Consider the following 18,346-nt stretch of genomic DNA (forward strand, 5'->3'; position numbering starts at 1 on the left):
TTTTCATTAGTATTATTCTAAATATAATATTTTATAACCCTTTAATTGATAAGATTTTGGCTAAAGTAAATGGAAAAACCTTTAAAAAATTTACTTTAGATTTGCTCTATTGTTAACAATATGATATTTCTTTCAAGGTACATAGAAATAGTCCTTTAAGTTGGTCCTTAAAATTAAAAATTAAATCCAGAGTTAAAATATGACTTTGAAATAACCAATTGTTCAACCAACAATTATATAAGAAAAATGATGTACATTTAATTTTTCATTAAAAAAGTGAAAGAATTAATTAAATTTCCTTTTGTTACATTGATAATGTTTTTTTTTAAATTTTATAAACCGATTAAGAGATTATTATGTGTTCTATTTATTTTTAATTATTTGTTTTTAATTTTTAAATTCACAATAAGTTATACATATAACTAATAATCTCATTTGATGACAAATCATTTACCAAATTAATTTAAAACTAAAATTATGCTAGTCAAGGTGAAAAAAATATTTTTTTAAAATATTAAATAATTTAAATAATTTTATTATATATTATATTATACTTTTAAAATTTGTATTTTCAATTATTTTTAATGGTGTTTAGTTAATTTCTAGCACTAACTTCTTAAAAATATAAACAAAAAGGGTTATATACCGAATTGGATAATTTCAACCATAAATAAAATAATTAATAGATGAGGATGCCCCTGATTTAAAAGTTGAAAGTTTTGATTAGGAAATTATAGGATCAAATTGATAGAATTTGTAAATGTGAAGGATTAAATTTATTGAATTATTTAGAATTACATCAAATTGATAGAATATGTAAGTATTAAGAACTAAATATACTATTATACCAGTTAAAAAAGGCTTTTCGTTATCAATTTAACGGCAGGTGACCAACAGGAACGAATTCAAATATTAGTGCCTAAATTGAAAACTTTTAAAGTTGAGTGACTAAAATAAGAATGCTGGCATAGTTGAGAGACCATTTGTATAGTTTACCCTTTTTTAATTACAATTGATCATTAGCCTAAAAAATATGTAAATATTTTTTAAAGGGTAAACTCCATCACATGGCACCCAACTATTACCCTTTTCTTTTTTGGTCACCTGACTAACAAATTTTTTATTATATCGATTTCTTAACGTCAAAGAATGGACTAAAAAATCTAATCTTGATTAGTTAGGTGACTAAATTAAAAAAAATTAATAGGTGGGTGACTAAATTAAAAAATTGATAATTGAGTAACTAAAAAAAGAAAAAGGGATAACAGTTGGGTGACCTGTGGTGTAATTTATCCTTTTCTATACTATAATAGAGGTGGGGATGGGGTAACATGGTTCAAACCCATGTCAAACGGGTCTTTGACAAGAGTTTTAATTATCACTCCATGCAAAGTCAATACTCCAAAACATTATTTTTTTAACGACGTTTTATATTAACATGAATATATTTGTCTTGTATGTCATATCAATAAATAATTTAAAATTTATAAAAATATTTTAAAAAATACATGTATATTGTCATATGGGCTATCATGTTTAAAATTTTAACGTTTAGTCAATATTTTTATTAACAATTTGACTCTTTTTAAAAGGTTGATCATATTTGATTCCTTTTAAATGATTAAGCGCCAAATTTTTGCTCCAAAAAACAAGGACCAATTTAACAAAAAAATGTGAACATTAAAAATTAAATTTAATATAGCTATATAAACCTAAGAGTAAGGATGGTATGAAATAGGGATATTATCCCGTTTTAATAATTTAATGTCACATTAGTAATTTTATCTTAAATTTTAAAATTTTCATTTGAATTTTTTTTTAGAATAAAAATACTAATGTGATGTTAAACTAGTAAAAAAAGAATACAGAAAACGTTACATCATTGTTTCATACAAACTTTTTATGTAAACCTAATACAAAAAATTAAAATTACAAAAAAAACATAAATCCAATATAATTATGGAATATAATCCCAAGCTTATGTAACAAAAAAAAACATAAATTAATAAATAAAAACATGAGGATCTTTTCTCTTTTTGCTTTAGCTGATCAAACAGATCTCTGCGGTCTGCGCCAACGGCTTTTTTTCTTTAATGAAGACATGTTTTAAATTACCAAGAATTTCCCTTTTTATTATGAGCATGAAAACATGTTCCCATATATAATGGGATCCATCCAACGGTCAGCTTGTCGTAATAAATATTCAAAACCCCCATTGTCCCACTGCCCAAACATCAACGGTCACTTTTTCTACTTTAATGGAAATTCCAACATCAACTTTTTAATTAAATTTTTATTACGTAAAACCAAAAAAATAAAATATAAACCTACCAACAGCATGGTAGAAAGTGTATCGAAAATACCCTTGTCGGTCTGGATCGACGGTTTGTTTTACATAATTTGATCGGAAAGTGACGGGAGTCGTCGGAAGAAGTTGAGCGGAGCCGATGGCATATCACCTCGGAATCTCGGGTGTCGGATGTAGTAGAACCCTGACCCTAACACAAAGACTTTGAATGGTACCACATAAAATAGCAATGAAGCAAATAGGCAAACTACCACAAAAATGCCTGTAGCTCTTGGGTCTTTCCAATTAAACAATGCTTCTAAACGTTCCCCTTGGGCTGCTACATCCCCTAATAGTGTTTGTGCCCGGCTTGCCAACGCGCGTAAACGGTCGTATCGGAACCGTACTGTGTTTGGTGATCGTGTGGTTGGAAGCCCGTCGAATTCTTCGTCGAGCTCATCAGGACCGACAGCATCAACGTAAGAGAGCCTTAAGTCTACATTGTGTGGGACTCGCATGCGGTAACGGAATCTCAATGCCAAAATTAAGAAGGCATACATGAATATGGTGGAGAGGACTAGTTGTGGGCACATCACCACTGCTATAAGCAAAACATGAACTAAGATAGTCGTCGGCGGGTGTGCCCACGTGCTAATCCCATCTAACCAACGTGCCAAAATTGCCGCATGTGACAAACAGCCGACGACTCGAAACCAATTGGCCTTGCTCTTTCTCATGCTCCACACGTGTGTATCCGTATCCAACATGAACTGAACTACTTCTTGTCCCAAAGGTGGTTCGGACCGAGCTAGCCTAGCCGTTACTATGTGCATAGCCGTTTGGCGAAGTATGTCCTGTTGGGCTGGACCCAATGGGCGAAGATAGTGCATTCTTGGTAACAATGGGGTGCCATAGGCTTGGATTAGACTTAGCCATGATGAGCAAGAAAATCGAACCGCTATCTCAATCTCTCCCATCTTCTTGGCCCCATTAGGTAACAATACTGTAAGCATATATGAATTTAAGTACACTTTATTCGTGTCAAGTGTAGACAACCGTACACGTATTTTACCGATACGTAGATCTCTACCGGGCTTCCCTGTTTCATCACGCTTGTACCTTCCATTATCAAATACCCCAATAGTAAGCACTGTACATGGATCATATACATCCCAAGTATATTGCTCGTTCCAACGTGGATTAAACCGATCAAGTATCGTACGTGTACGGATCCACTTTTGCCCATACTTAGCCACCACGTATGCATCGGTTGTGCCACGTGTACCGTCTTTGGTCTTCACAGGCAACAAGTTACTCGCTCCTCGAATCCCAACATCGAGCAACCCAATCGGAGGCTTAGCTAGCTGCTTAGCGGCGGCTTGGACGTCACTAGTCACGTGAGCAGCTTCATCAAGCACATGATACCCACCTTCTAAACATGCCTTCACGTGTATTCTACCTGCGTATGGTTTATTTTCAGCACCAACCAAATTGAACCATCTTGATTTCGGTTCAGTTTTATCATCGGTTCGCCTCTCAAGGCTAGGTACATGGATTTTAGCCTGACCCACTAACTGCCCGTTACTCCAATCCTCAACCATGACCACCAAAAACGGCTCAAACGGTTCAGCCGCCACAAAAACTAAATCCTCGTTCCAAGCCGAACCAACCGGAGTCCTACTGGTTTTAAACAATTGAGCCCCAAGCTGAGCCTTAACATAAAGCTCAGGACTTCGAACCTTAGGTTCAGATACCGAACCAAGCTGCAAATCTTGGGTTTGGATAACCGTTAATCTCAAATACCAAAGCTTTGGAGACAAATAAACCTTAGCTCGGGTCTCGGGTATTAACCCACCCGAATCCGACTGCCAAGCTTCTTGAAAAGCTTCATCGGCCTGAGTCCCGACCCAGACAGAAACCATGACGTCATTTCCAGGTGACTTCTCCGATTCAAGACTATACCATTGAGGAGCCAAAGGACTATCGGGAGGAACCCTTTTGGGCACTTCTTGCAGATCAAACGACACCGATCCGAGACAATTATCCACCACCACGGTGGTAGCAGTGGTGGCGGCGTCTCCTTCTTTTTGTTCTTCTTTTTTCTCTTCTTCAGCCCAGACTGAAACTTCTAAGGAACTTGAATTCAATCCTTCTTTGTCGAAAGCGAAGACTTGGTCCCAATCTTTGTCGATTTGGCTTTTGGTTTTGATACTGTGAGTACCGATAACCAGTTTTGCATGAAGGGGACAAGCTGGTTCTTTGTTGGCTCGTTTTGCTTTAACAACTCGGACGTATAAAAATGGCATACGGTTTACGAGGTCGTATGCGATACGGTTGTGGTCACCGGAAAGTGATCGGAGTTCTAACTCGTTAATCACAAGCTGACTGCTTTTACCTGTTTCAACTTTGCTTTTTGTTGCTACTACCTTCGTTGATGATGCTTCTTCTTTATGTGCTATTGGAGGGTTCTCCACCTCTGTCGGCGGCGGCGGCGGAGTAGCAGCTGCGGTTGTGTCTTCGGACTTACTAGCCTCCGCCGGCGGTGGGTTCGGTTTCTCTTCTTCTTTGGGTGGTTCTTCTTTAGGCTTCTCTTCTTCTTCTTTCTTTTCCTCCACATTTTCCTCCTTCTTATCTTCCTCTTCCTTTGGCTTCTCCTCAGCCGTCTCTGCTTTCTGCTCAGCCGCAGGTTCCGCCGGTGCCGGCGGCGCTTCTTCATCAACATAAAAAACTTTAACTCCAATCTCACCTTTAATCTGAGAAAAAACACTCCTTTTTTCCAACGGATAATAAACCAGAGTCTCTTCCCCTGCTTTAACAAAAACACTGCCAGCCAACTTCACTTTACCCAAAAACGTGCTTCGTTTCCCCATTTTTTTATCATTGTACAAATTAATCTCCAACATCTCGGCAGCCATGGATTCAATATCATGAACTAAAAACTCCAGCTTTTCATCCCAAACAGGATTTAAATCTCTGAACTTGGTCTTTGTCCTCCTTCTTTGACCATCAAAATCAACTATGGCATAAGCACTGGCTGTTCCTTGACCATCTTTTGGCATCAAGTTCTTGGCATTGCAGATTTCAACTATCAACTTTCTAGTGCAATTTTCAGCCATATTTTTTTTTGGTGAAACAATGGGGCTATAGATCTGGGTTTGAAGTGATTATGCAAAATAAACAATGAAAAAACAGAGCTTTTTTGGAGTATTAACAGAGAGACGTTGAGTGTTTTTCTTTTGCTTTTTGGTGAATAAAAAGTCAAGGAGATGGGGGCCAAGTGAGGGGATTAAATAGGGGGAGACTTTGTGAGAGAGAGAGGGTGGAGAGTGGACACATCAGCAATGACTCAGATGACGCGTGGCAAGATCTTGGAGGGCGTGATTGGTTTTGGATGGTTTGTGGAGACAGGATCAAAGTCCCCCAGGTGGTGAGTCTGTTGGTAATATATAAATATTATTTTATTCATGTGTTTTTATAGATATTTATGTTATGAGGATGCAAATGGAATTTTCATGAATTTTGGGGATTAATTTGAAGGAGAGAAGGAAGGAATCATAAATGTCATAATAAACAAAAAGCCATTAAGGTAACTTATGGTCATTATATATAAAAATATTTTTAATGAAAACTATTGGATAAACTTTTTTTTAACTATATTAATGATTTGAATAATTTATTCTCTTCCAGAGATGTGAGTTTGTGAACTAATTTTAACAAATAGAAAATATAGAAAAATTATGTTAAAATAAATGAATAATGAAGAAAAACAGAGAAAAAAGCAGAAGAGAATGAAAAATTAAAATTAAAAAAGAATATAAAAGAAAAAAAACTAAATTGCTCAAATGAAAAAATATAAGGACTAATTGTAGAATCTAAGCTAAAATTTTCGTTTGAAATGATGATTTAACGTTTCACATTAGCTTACCATTACACTATTGACGACAATTAACAACTTAATGACTAAAATATTACAACATGATAACATAAATAATTAAAATATAACCTGAAACAAATAAAAATGACTATTTTAATAATTTACCCTAAACTTTTTCTTAAACGATATTAATGAAAATGATATACTAAGAAGATACTTGTTAAAAATATTTATGCATTAATATATTATACACACCGTCAATTAATATTTAAAATATATGGTTGGAAACATCACTTTCACAATATCAATGTAAAAAAGTAAAAATATTGCATGCATAACACTATGTTTGGTTGCCCTTAATCGGTGGGCCCCACCTAATACATCTCTATTCCATCGTTTGGTTGAATGTGTTTCTAATACCCGTGTAATACAATACAGATTTAATCGGTGAAAACCACCGATTTGTAATACAGCCCTTTTGCTCAGATTAGGTGCTGCATCCAAATCCCTCCCTGTTTTACCCTCCCAATTGGCTTCCCCATTCCGTCGCGTCTTCCTTCGTTCTACCTTCGCCTCCCGATTGGCTTCCCCATTCCTTCGCCTTTTCCTCTGTCTGTCAACCTCTTCTTTTTTTTTTCTTTACAACCAGTCACTCTTTTGATTTGCCTTCTCAACCAGTCTACCTTTTTCTTTTCTTTTTCTCTGTGTCAGTCATTCGATTGCTCTCAATTGGTGTTATTGCTACTGAAAAGTAAAGGTTTCTCTCTTTTGCTCTCAATTATCCTGTAATTTAGTGTCTTGTTAGTGTTACTGCTCTCAATTGGTGTTACTGCTGTCTTGTTAGTGTCTTCTTCATTGCACTTTCAGGGCTTGATCTCTGTTTCTTCTTTCTCAGTTGATGTGCAACTTTACATAAACAAGACTGAGCCCCCATTGTTTTACCCTTTTTTCTTTCCATGTTAGGGCATAAGACATTGGCATGCAATCTGCTGCAAAATTCATTTTCGCCTAAACTTCCTAGCATGTTTCAATCCGTGTTTTTCATTAACTGTGATTATGTAATTTGGAACTTAGGTTGAGCATCTCCATAAATGGCGTCTCCCCTTTGTTCTCTTTTCCTCTTGTTTCTTTTCTGACTTTCTAGTTAGCCACCTAATTAAGATACTTCCATATTAAAATTTCATGTAAAAACGGTTGAGTTTATTCATGTTTTATTCTTTGTAGTCTCACTGTCTACATTAATTTGTGCAGTTGTTGGTTTACTCCATCTATTTTGAGTGGTTAATGTTTCTTTGAATCTTTTGAGCTGAGGTGATTAACTTAAAATTCCATATTGCAATCAGTTGTTCTTTTTCTCAACTTTTAGGTGTTAAAGGAATTTACTCTTCAAAAACAATTGATCGTGCAACTCATTTTTTGCATCACTATTCAAGCTACTTGGGTGCAAGGTATGAATTATAGGTCTGATTTTATTTAATTAATTAGTTTTTTAATATTGTAGAATGCAACTTGTAGAAAACTGTAAAACTTTTTCATTCTAATTGAGGATGATAATATTCTATGCACTTCTTCCATGTCCTGCTTGTTGAATGCATTTGAAAGGGAGTGCACTTGGTCCTGTCTCTATAATGTTGTCATGTCCTGCTTGTTGAATGCATTTGAAAGGGAGTGACTGGTTAGTGAAATATATAATTTCAACCTCTTCCGCATTTGCTTTACTTTTTCAACATTATCCGTCTCTCTGCTCCTCTCCATGCAAGATACAGCCAAACAAAATATCTCATCTCGAATACCTATCTTTGCCTCCTTCATTTCGAATAAAACCCGAAAAATTTCATCTGTCCTTCCAACTTTTCCAAGCTCCTTAATGAATACTAAATATGCTTTCCAAGTAGGTCGGATGCCCCTCTCCTCCATCGAATTGAATACTTTCCATGCTTCGGATATAAGGTTTTGGCCAACATGACCTGCAACCATGGCCATAATAGCAACAGTTTCAGGCTCAACACCTTTCTCCATCATCTCATTGTATAAATCACAGCCTTTTTTATACTCTTTCAATCTACAGAGGCGTTGCATTAGATCAGTGTAAGTAGAAGCCGTTGGTAAGTACCCGGATTCCTTAATGCTTTAGAAAATATCTAGTGCCTTGGAAAGGTCATTTCTTCTTAAGTGCCCATTGATGATAATCTCATAAACCTTCTCACTAACCAGTTGTCTTGTCTTCATAATATCGAGGATTTCCAAGGCATCGGCAATCCTATCGGCCCTGCACAGTCCTTTGATCAGAATCTCAAAATAACGGGGGTCCAAAGACAACCCTTTATTCTTAAGGTCCCGAATCAATTCTAAAGCTTCCTTAATTCTTCCAGAAATACATAAACAAACCATGTTGATGGAAATACTGCTCCATACAAAATCAATGAGAAATAGTATATTTTATATCAATATATAAAGCTAATTGCTGTAGAAAACATTTGTTATGGCGAAACCAAATATTGCCTAGCAGAAGTCAGAATGTAGGAACTAAGAAGAGAGGTTGGTTTCGTTACACATATGTTGTAGCTCAGGCAGGTTCCAATATGTGTTAAGACGACTCCCTCTTTAAGATATATCACTTCTCGGCCCCCTTGGTATTTAATCAAGTGACTAAGCTGTGCTTCTCTTGCTTCTAAAGTTTTCCTTCAGTAATGCAAATTTTTTCTTGCATTGGTTTACAGTCTTCCCGGGAACAGCAGTGGCTACTCGTTCCCAATGCTGACTGGTTTCCTTTGGGAATGTCTTCAGAGCCTGAATCAGTGCTCTTTCTTGTACAGTAGACCATACATCTTGTTCTGAACTTGATGAAACACCATTGCCAGAAACCACATCAACAGGATTACTTTAATAATTCTTCCTTAATTCAAATCAAGGCTGATTTCCTTCTCAACCATCTCCTTGTAAAATTCCATAGCTAAGTGAGGCATTTTGACAAACACCTGGCCTTCTAGCCAAAGATTGTTCTATAAACTCAAGCTCCTTGGCATTGGTTCGTGGGGTTATCGAAAACCCAAATTTGGTTTCATCTGAGGTTACATTAACAACACCTAAAATGTCAGTTATTTCTTGGAAGAGTGATGGGATGGTACCAGTTTCAGCTTGGCTCTTCAAGTTAGCTTGTGGGGCTTTCTTCGTTGGTTTGGATGATTTGGAGAGTGTTGAAAATCAAAGGGGACGAAGCTTAAGTCTCGAGAAATGGAGGCGAATCACTGATTGTGAAAGAAAGTGCTGGAATTTGACTAAGTACCTCATATTTGAAGCAAATTTTTTGATCATCTCAGCTTATTGTTGCGCATAAACCATAGCTTCTTATTAATGGAAGTTTGTTGAGTGAAGTTATAGTCCTACTGAGCTTCGAATACTTTTTTGGGGGGGTAAACAACATTACCAGTTTACCAGTGACTTAAAAAATAATCACTTAACTCTAAAATAATTAGACGACTGGGAAAGAAAAATAAAACATAATTGAGTGACCAAAAAAACTTGGGTGATTATTAATGTAGTTTACCCTTTTCTCTTTACGTCATTAACAGTAATAGTTAAATTTCAATTCTAGCCCCTCTACTTTTTTATTATATTAAATTATATATTTCAATTTCATGTTCATATTTGGAGTCTGTTTGATTCACTGAAAATATTTTCCAAAAAAAATTTTCTAAAATAGAATGGTTTTTTTGAAAATGTGATGTTTTTTGGTATTTGGATGATTTTAGGTAAAACATTTTCCACAGTTTGATATAAATCTAGGTATTCATGTTCATATGTATTTGTATAACTTTCAACGAGTTTTTCTATTGTGTTTCATTGCAATTCAACTTTTTGTATTCTTATATATACCCCATCTTTTCTACATGGCATCATCTTGCTACAGTTTGGAATAATGTTTATGGCTTTGACATGAGTTGTATAAAAAAGCAAGCTATGATGGAACCTCTTGTTGACACGGTTGACCAGAAACAAATTGTAACAAATTGCCACCTTCTCAAGGTGAGAAAATACACAAGCATATTCCTGTATGTATGTATATATCATTGGGTATCTATATATATGAACACTTATTGGAAATTATTTTACAAAATAATGTGTTTGGAGTACAACTGAATTATTTATTTTGGTTTTCTGGTTTCAGACAATGGATATTTCTAAGATGGTTCTTGGGGATGCTTCTTTCACTGCACCTTTCAAGCTTATTGCAGAGCGTGATGATTACACCCATGCTTTTGTTGCATATTTTGATGTTTCGTTTACCAAATGCCACAAATTGATGGGTTTCTCTACAGGTTTGTATCTACATCAAAATTCTCCATCCTTTGTCCTTTCCATTTTATCTACGAATAGAAATCAGCAAGCCAGCCTAGAAGAACTTTGCCTTGGCTAATGGCAAATACAAAATGTAGGACCAAGATCGCGAGCTACCCATTGGAAGCAAACAGTCCTATATCTAGAGGATGTGTTAACCATCTGTGAAGTGGAGACAATAATTGGGAGCATGACTGTTGCACCAAACAAGAAGAATCCCCGAGACGTTGATATAATGGTTAAATATTCATTGAGCGGACGACGTTGTGTGGTTTCGAGAGTTCAATTCTATAAGATGCACTGATTTTGTTGCAGAGTATTTCATCACCACTACTAGCTGTAGGATACCTTGTTTGCATGTTCCTCAAATGTTTCACCAACATTTTTTTAATTCCTTTTCTACTTTCTTTTTTCTCGAAAGGTTTTCCCTGAGAAAGAAAAACACATAAGATGCATGTACTTCATTAACTCAATCCAACTGTTTTCTTCTCATGTATGCTTCATATTGAGTCTTGTGTTTTGTGCTGATGTGAGGGAGCATATATACAAATGACATTGGATGTATGACATAGGACTAAATAGATTTTGAGCTTTGACAAGCTGCTTATAAGCATTGTTTCTTATAGAAGAAACACATTATTGGAGAAAGCTTTTGAATCTCCCAACTATTGGATTTGGGTTTCTTTTTGACAATTTGTTTATTGTGCTTTTGTTTAGATGATGAGAAAGAAAAGTCAAGAATTATATTTACTCGTTAAGTTAAATGAAGATATTTGTAATTTAAAAAAATAAAATTCAATATAAATTTAAAATAAGAGTTTAACTAAAAAATAAGAGTTAGTGGCAAAAATTAATAAAATTTAAATTTTAGTGGTAAAATTCAATAACATAAAAATTAAGTTACAAATTTACTCATTTTTTAAAAAAATAACGGCAAATATAAATAAAAATAAAGTACAGTGACAAATTTCAATATTTATCTATAGTATGATGATAAATTATATATTTTTATTAACTTATATTTAATAATAATTATGTTAAATTATATTTTATAGTATTATATATTATGATTTTAGAAAATTCATATAAGAATATTTAATATTAAGAATTTTATTAAATCATATATTTTAATTAAAATATATTTAATATTAATTATTTCAAATTATATTTTATAGTATCATATATTATGATTTGAGTAAATTCATATAAGAATATTGATTATTAAGAATTTTATTATAAATTATATATTTTAATTAAAATATATTTAATAATAATTATGTTAAAATATGATTAAATTATATATTACTGATAATAATAATCTTATTAAAATTTAAATAACAATAACAATAATCATTTACCAAAACAATTTTATGCTAAAGGTATTCTAGTCATTTTAGTTTTTTCCATTATGCTATTACACCTCTATTCCATTCAACCAAACACAAGATTACTATTACGCCTCTATTCCATTACATTCAACCAAACAGTGGATTAGCTATTACACCTCTAATCCAATACACCTCTAATCCCAATACACCTCTAATCCAATACACCTCTAATCCAATACAGCGAACCAAACGCACCCTTATTATCCAACTAAAGATTAATTTTAATATTTTTAATACACTTTAATTTTATTATGCCACAACTCACAAGTTAACTCAATACTGACTCAAGATTAATAATAACACCATGACAAATAATTGTATTCATTTAATATTCTTAGCTTGATGTATTTATATATTTAAATTTCGATTTACTCACATTTAATTTAATTTTTATTATTTTAATATTATACATATTTTTTATGTGTTATTATTAAATTAGCTTAAAACTATATGGTCACGTTTGGTTCGCTGTATTGGATTAGAGGTGTATTGGATTAGAGGTGTAATGGAATAGAGGTGTAATAGCAAATCAACTGTTTGGTTGAATGTAATGGAATAGAGGCGTAATAGTAAAACTGTGTTTGGTTGAATGTAATAGAGGTGTAATAGCATAATGGAGAAAACTAAAATGACCAGAATACCCTTAGCATAAATTTGTTTTGGTAAATGATTATTGTTATTGTTATTTAAATTTTAATAAGATTATTTATTATCAAAAATAAATAATTTAATCATATTTAAACATAATTATTATTAAATATATTAAATATATTATAATTAAAATATATAATTTAATAAAATTCTTAATAATTAATATTCTTATATGAATTTACTCAAATCATAATATATGATACTATAAAAGATAATTTGAAATGATTAATATTAAATATATTTTAATTAAAATATATGATTTAATAAAATTTAAAATAATTATAACTAATAAATTATCTTATATGAATTTGTATAATTTAAAATAATTATTATTACATATAATTTAATAAGATATAATTTCATAAAATTATTGATAATAAATTTTCTTATATGAATTTATATAATTTAAAATAATTTATATAATAAATCTATTGTATAACTTTCTCAAAGAGGTTCTTTCATCGTCGGGCATGGGTGTTGAAACCAAATACTTTAAGAAAAATGAATACTCTGACAGGGGTATAAAAAAGGGATACTTCAAGCAAAATGAAGAGTCGGAGAAACATAGCTCTGTATATTCTCTCAGTTGCTATATTTTTTGGTTTTCTTACCTTATTCTCTGAATTTTCTTCCTCAATGAGGTTCTTTTTTATTTTTTGATTTTAGCTTTGCCCCTATGGCATGAACCTTGTGATGAATTAAAAAATTAAAGAAATATATAAAAATGGGTAAAATTACAATGAATCATTACTCCAAAGTTATAAACTAGTTATTCTAATATGATATTAAAATGCCAAGAGTGCAAAACAAATAATTTTCCAAGGATACCAGATCAAAAGGGACTTAAAAGGCCAACTAGACAGAGAAATTCAAGCAGATGCATCGCCGTATTTCATCATTGATATGTTGCATTTTGGATCATAATTCAAATTCAACTACAAATTATAGGTTAATGGGTTTGAAGCAGCACCAACAACTGTAGCCATGGGATTCGACAAATTGGGAGCAGCAAGAATTGCAGTAGTGGTGTTTGATGGAACTGTAGTTCCTACATTCAAACAAGTTCAGTCAGTTAAGTATCTAGCATTTCAATATGATTCAACAAGCATACAACTATGATAAAGAGGAGTTACTCTTAGTAACTAGGAAAAATATGACATAAAAAGACATCAACTTATTTTTCCCATGAAGTAAAAAAAGAACATCTTAACACCATACATCAATGGCAAGCAAGACCAAGTCATTTTGCCTCTATATTAATGGATTTTCTAGCAGCAATCTGAAACACAACTCCATAAGTTAAGCTATCATAAAGATACAATTATGGCTATAATAGTGGACCTTTATAAACTTTAAAATATAGCAGCCAAGTACATTGAATAATAAACTTGAGCAAAAGGCTGCAGAAGAAAAAAGCAAACTGATTTCTATGATAGAGAAATCAATGCCCGTATTGATAAAGAGAAGGCCAACAACCACAATAATAAAGAGACATTTAAGCCATCTAAGAAAAAACATAAGCATCCATGTTAATCAGATTCACCATTTTGACCATGCAACAACTTATAGAAAGATATAGAAAAAAACGCTTATGAAAACAACTAAACATGAAAAAATACCTGCATATATCGCACAACAGTACTAGTATAATCAACAGCTCTCCTTTGGGTCAGCCTTCTCATTCTTTTCGCAGCAAATTTGTCACCATGAGCTGAAAGAATTATTTAATAGAAAAATAAAAGAATTTTGTCAGAACTAAAATTTAGATAGCCTAACTTTCCAATCATTTCAAAGGAAAACCGTAAACTCAACAATTTCAAGGATTAAACTGTGGGGGTTTTAAGCATTTTAACCATCTACTTTGAGGCCAAGGAAGTATACAGCAGTAAAATTTTGCAATTTTCTCTCAAGGTCTGCACATATGTTCTATGCTTATAATCAGATTTCCTTCTAAAAGTGACAAACAATCCAAACTAGAAACACAGTCTAATTTGAAGTAGAAATCTATTAGACTGTTGTACCAACGACGATTTAGCACCAAAACTTAAGATCATAGTCAAATATGGTTCAATGACAAATATATAATTGCAAAATCATCACATCAATGTCTCCTTTCACATCCTCTTCGACTGTCATTACAATTTCTTCAAACAAGATGTTCCAGAACCAAACATCCATTACTCATCATCATTGGTTTTTCAACAAAAAAAAAACATAAACAGATCAATAAAAGTTAAAAAACTGACATTTGAAGTTACCCGAAGATGCTCAATGAAAAGATTAAAACCGCATTAAATTAGATATCAAGAGAAGTTTCAAAGTGAACTAGTTGATATTTGTATCATTACAAACTTGTAAAAGGTTACACACGAATAAAAAAACAACTTGTCAGAGACTGTGGATCACCTAGTTGATGACAACTAATCTCCCGACACATATTTTGAAGCTCAGAAGTTGGTGCTTTAGAGTTTAGGCTCAAGGAAGCGAGCACCTAGTGAAAAGCAATGTACCATTCTAAGCGAGAAAAGAAAAAATCCATATAATACTATAACCATACAATGCAAATTCAGAATTGGGACTTATCAAGGCTGTCAAAATAAGGATGATCCATAGCTGCTTTTGCTGATATTCTCTCTGCAGGGTCATATTTAAGCATCTTCTGCAATAACCAAAAACAAGAAGCTATTAGCCTCCAAAATGTGCAAGTAATAGAGAAGTAAATCAGTAAATCATGAGCATGAACTAAATGTTGTCATTGTCACAGACGGTAACCCTTTTTATGTGTTATATCATTCCGAAATTATTTGGCAATGATCATGTTGTATGACTTGAAATTGGCATCCTTGCAAAAGGCTAAGGAAATAGTAATTAAAAGAGTAAAAGGCACCAAACAGACTACTTTCAGTTCCTTCTTTTGCTGTGCATATACCTATGCATTAAGGTCAGTGGACATATAGAACTGATAAATTTCATGTATATCACTACTTGTTCCTTTCTATTCTTTAAATATTTGACTTTGAACATATGATCATAGATTAAAAAGCTTTTATTGACTTGAATCACTCTGACCATTGCTATAATCCTAGTATAACATGCAACGAAATTCCAAGTGAATTCTAAATAGCTTCGATGCTTTTTCTCTACCCTCTTAGTCCTATTCACATGGCCTAAATATTAATCATGCTAGACTTTATTTTTTTCTCTCAAAATTCTTCCCCATGGCAAGACTGCAATTGTGAGTTGAAGACGACATGCACTTGGATAAGTGTCAAATACAAGTATTGTCCGACTCAAATATGCTTAGTTTTTTTTTTCATGCATTTTGAGAATCATATGAATTATTCATACTATTGTAATGTATTTAATTTACTATGATTGTAAACTAACAATTTTTTTCACAATCATTTTGGATTTTTTAAATTAATCCATGACTATATAATTTGAACTTTTTGGGAGTTTGCTTGTTGGCAGCTTAATAGAAGTAAAAAAAAAATTCAACGGTACTTAATTTTCTTCTTAAACTCTAATATGTAGAATGGTTGCTGCTGAAATGAGACTATATCAACGGATATTTGTTTGAAACAAAGAATAAATCTACATTAGAAGACATGACTATATTATGATGCTTTGATTTGAACAGTTTGTTGATGTTTAGTAAAAGAATGAGGACTTACAGAGAGGGAAGGAACAGCGCGTTCCAAGTTCTGAGGCTCCCACCGTGGGTACACGTGCCAATCCCTTAGAGAGGTAACCCCAGGCCATTGCTTCTCAGTTGGGGTGCCCAGTAACCTTTTCAATTTTCACCCAATTAAGAAAAAAGAACGAGAAAAAGGCCGGTAGCTAGGAAGAGATACATTGGGAAGAAACAAATATACCTGAAAATGTGGAGCAATTGCTGGAATTCAGAATCCCCCGGGAACAATGATTGCCTTCTAACCATTTCGGCGAAGATGCATCCAACAGACCACATGTCGACGGCGGTGGAGTAGTGAGTAGAACCAAGCATGGCTAAAAAACCGACAAAAAACACAGAATAGAAATGTTAAAAAGAATGGAAAAATCAAAGAAAAAACACTTCACTCTTTCTTCAATGGATTAAGCTAGAATTTCCAATTTTGTGAATATATTGAAGAGAAAAAGAGAGGGTTTTGGTGTGCGGAGCAGATAGTGTTGGGAGGAAATGGGGAAGGGAAATTTGATGCCGAGACGAGAAGAAACGATGACGACAGATTAATCAACGGAATCAGTGGGAAATGGGAGGAGAAAATGATTAGGACGGAAGAGGAGAGGGTCGGGTAGGGAGGGAGGGTAAAACAGAGAGATGGGGAGGGAGGCCGGGCGTAATGGCTAATACAACGATTTGGGAACGGATTGTAAAACACGGGAATTTGGGGATTAGGGGCGTAATGTAATACGCGCGTAATGGCTAATACAGCGAACCAAACGCCGGATTAGGGGCGTAATGTAATACGCGCGTAATCGAGGCGTAATGGATTGGGTAATACGGCGAACCAAACACGCCCTAAATCTTACCATATATACATTCTTATTATTATTTTAAATAAAAATACTAAAGTACCTTCAAATAATATAATTTATTTTAATCACAGAAGAATATTTCTGTAATTTTTCTAATATAGTTAGTATTCTGTTGACTTATAACACCAACTCAATTAAGAGCTTAAATAATATATAAATATATAATAAATATTAAAAAATCAAATTCAATAAAAAATACAAAAATAATTAAATCATACTTTTTGTGGGTCAAATATCACTTTTTTTTTACAATCTTATTATAGATTTCGATTATATTGTTTTTTTTTATATATATAATGTCTAGAACTATCTATAATCCTTCCTCTCATAAAGAGGAGGATAATACATTATAGTGCATTCGAACTAGTATTCTCCTGTATTAATAATAATACCTATACAAATTAAATTAAGACTCAATCCGCAATATCATTTCACATATCAAAGTAATAAATTTTGGACCTTAATACTTTGGGATGTTATTACACTAGGCCAATATTGAGAACAAATTATACTTAGCCAGTCAGTAAAAAAATTAGAGTGAGGGTGTAAGGTGGTAAAATAATAGATGCAGAACCCAAGATTTACATCTGAAAACAAGAAGAATATGTAGTCTTATTATATAAAGAGAGAAAAAAAAAAGATGAAGATTCTCATAAATTTCAGAACATGATTTGGCATGTAGCTAAGATAAGCAGGGTGAGAGTGATGGGATTAGTTTAATACTGCATGTGGGGGCATCAACTGCTACATCCACTCTGCACCAGAAATGAACGTTGCTTTTGTTATTTCCTTTGGAATTTGATCATCACTCTCTTTTCTGATATAATATTAAAGAAAAAAAAGGGCTCGAATTTCCATGATTTATAGTAACCACTCGGTATGAGTTTAATGCTCACCCCACCTGCTGTATAAGGAAGTTTCATGGCGGTGGTAGATGGCCGCTTGCTTGGTTGAAGGATGCTGTATTCTTTGCTCACATGCATGCCATTGCCATCAGCTTTTTGGAATCTTATGAGCTTTGCTTAGTTTCCTTCTTACAAACCCTATCCTTCCTTCCATATATTCTTCTTTTCAACTTGTTGATTATACATTTGCATATTTGTCTTTCATTTATATATGGGTTTCAGATTTAGATAATTACATTCGAATAATATGCTAATAATAAATATTTTTATATTTTTAAGTAGATTTATAAATTTCAATAAGTCAAAAAAAGGATATATGATATCCATTATCTGAAATCACTTTACTTTTGTGAGTAAGAATTTA

General features: G+C 33.2%; 2 protein-coding genes and 1 long non-coding RNA gene across 3 annotated transcripts; 1 reads left to right on the forward strand and 2 right to left on the reverse strand.

The window, feature by feature from the left end:
- Positions 1-1,863: 1,863 nt before the first annotated feature.
- Positions 1,864-5,553, reverse strand: LOC107936272 (FT-interacting protein 7). Its single transcript, XM_016868967.2, has one exon. It carries the CDS (start codon positions 5,401-5,403, stop codon positions 2,392-2,394), a length of 3,012 nt encoding a protein of 1,003 aa, XP_016724456.2. The 5' UTR covers positions 5,404-5,553; the 3' UTR covers positions 1,864-2,391.
- A 4,409-nt stretch (positions 5,554-9,962) lies between these two features.
- On the forward strand, positions 9,963-11,192 carry LOC121204725 (probable protein arginine N-methyltransferase 1). The gene is made up of 3 exons (XM_041075155.1): positions 9,963-10,187; positions 10,330-10,480; positions 10,598-11,192. The coding sequence occupies exons 1-3, from the start codon at positions 10,098-10,100 to the stop codon at positions 10,801-10,803; spliced, it is 447 nt and encodes a 148-aa protein (XP_040931089.1). The 5' UTR covers positions 9,963-10,097; the 3' UTR covers positions 10,804-11,192.
- A 5,069-nt stretch (positions 11,193-16,261) lies between these two features.
- On the reverse strand, positions 16,262-16,546 carry LOC121204726 (uncharacterized). Its single transcript, XR_005899930.1, has 2 exons — positions 16,414-16,546; positions 16,262-16,327 (listed from the first exon to the last, which is right to left on the reverse strand). It is a non-coding gene; the product is annotated as an uncharacterized lncRNA (long non-coding RNA).
- Positions 16,547-18,346: the final 1,800 nt, after the last annotated feature.

The sequence above is a fragment of the Gossypium hirsutum genome, chromosome A08, assembly GCF_007990345.1.
Source record: "Gossypium hirsutum isolate 1008001.06 chromosome A08, Gossypium_hirsutum_v2.1, whole genome shotgun sequence".
Taxonomy (NCBI): Eukaryota; Viridiplantae; Streptophyta; class Magnoliopsida; order Malvales; family Malvaceae; genus Gossypium; species Gossypium hirsutum.

Excerpts from the sequence above, each read along its gene's own strand:
- LOC121204725 (XM_041075155.1), top strand. The coding sequence starts at position 10,098 with ATGAGTTGTATAAAAAAGCAAGCTATGATGGAACCTCTTGTTGACACG. Across the intron at positions 10,188-10,329 it reads CAAATTGCCACCTTCTCAAG|ACAATGGATATTTCTAAGAT; the intron begins GTGAGAAAATAC and ends TTCTGGTTTCAG. Across the intron at positions 10,481-10,597 it reads ATTGATGGGTTTCTCTACAG|GACCAAGATCGCGAGCTACC; the intron begins GTTTGTATCTAC and ends TACAAAATGTAG.
- LOC107936272 (XM_016868967.2), bottom strand. The coding sequence starts at position 5,403 with ATGGCTGAAAATTGCACTAGAAAGTTGATAGTTGAAATCTGCAATGCC.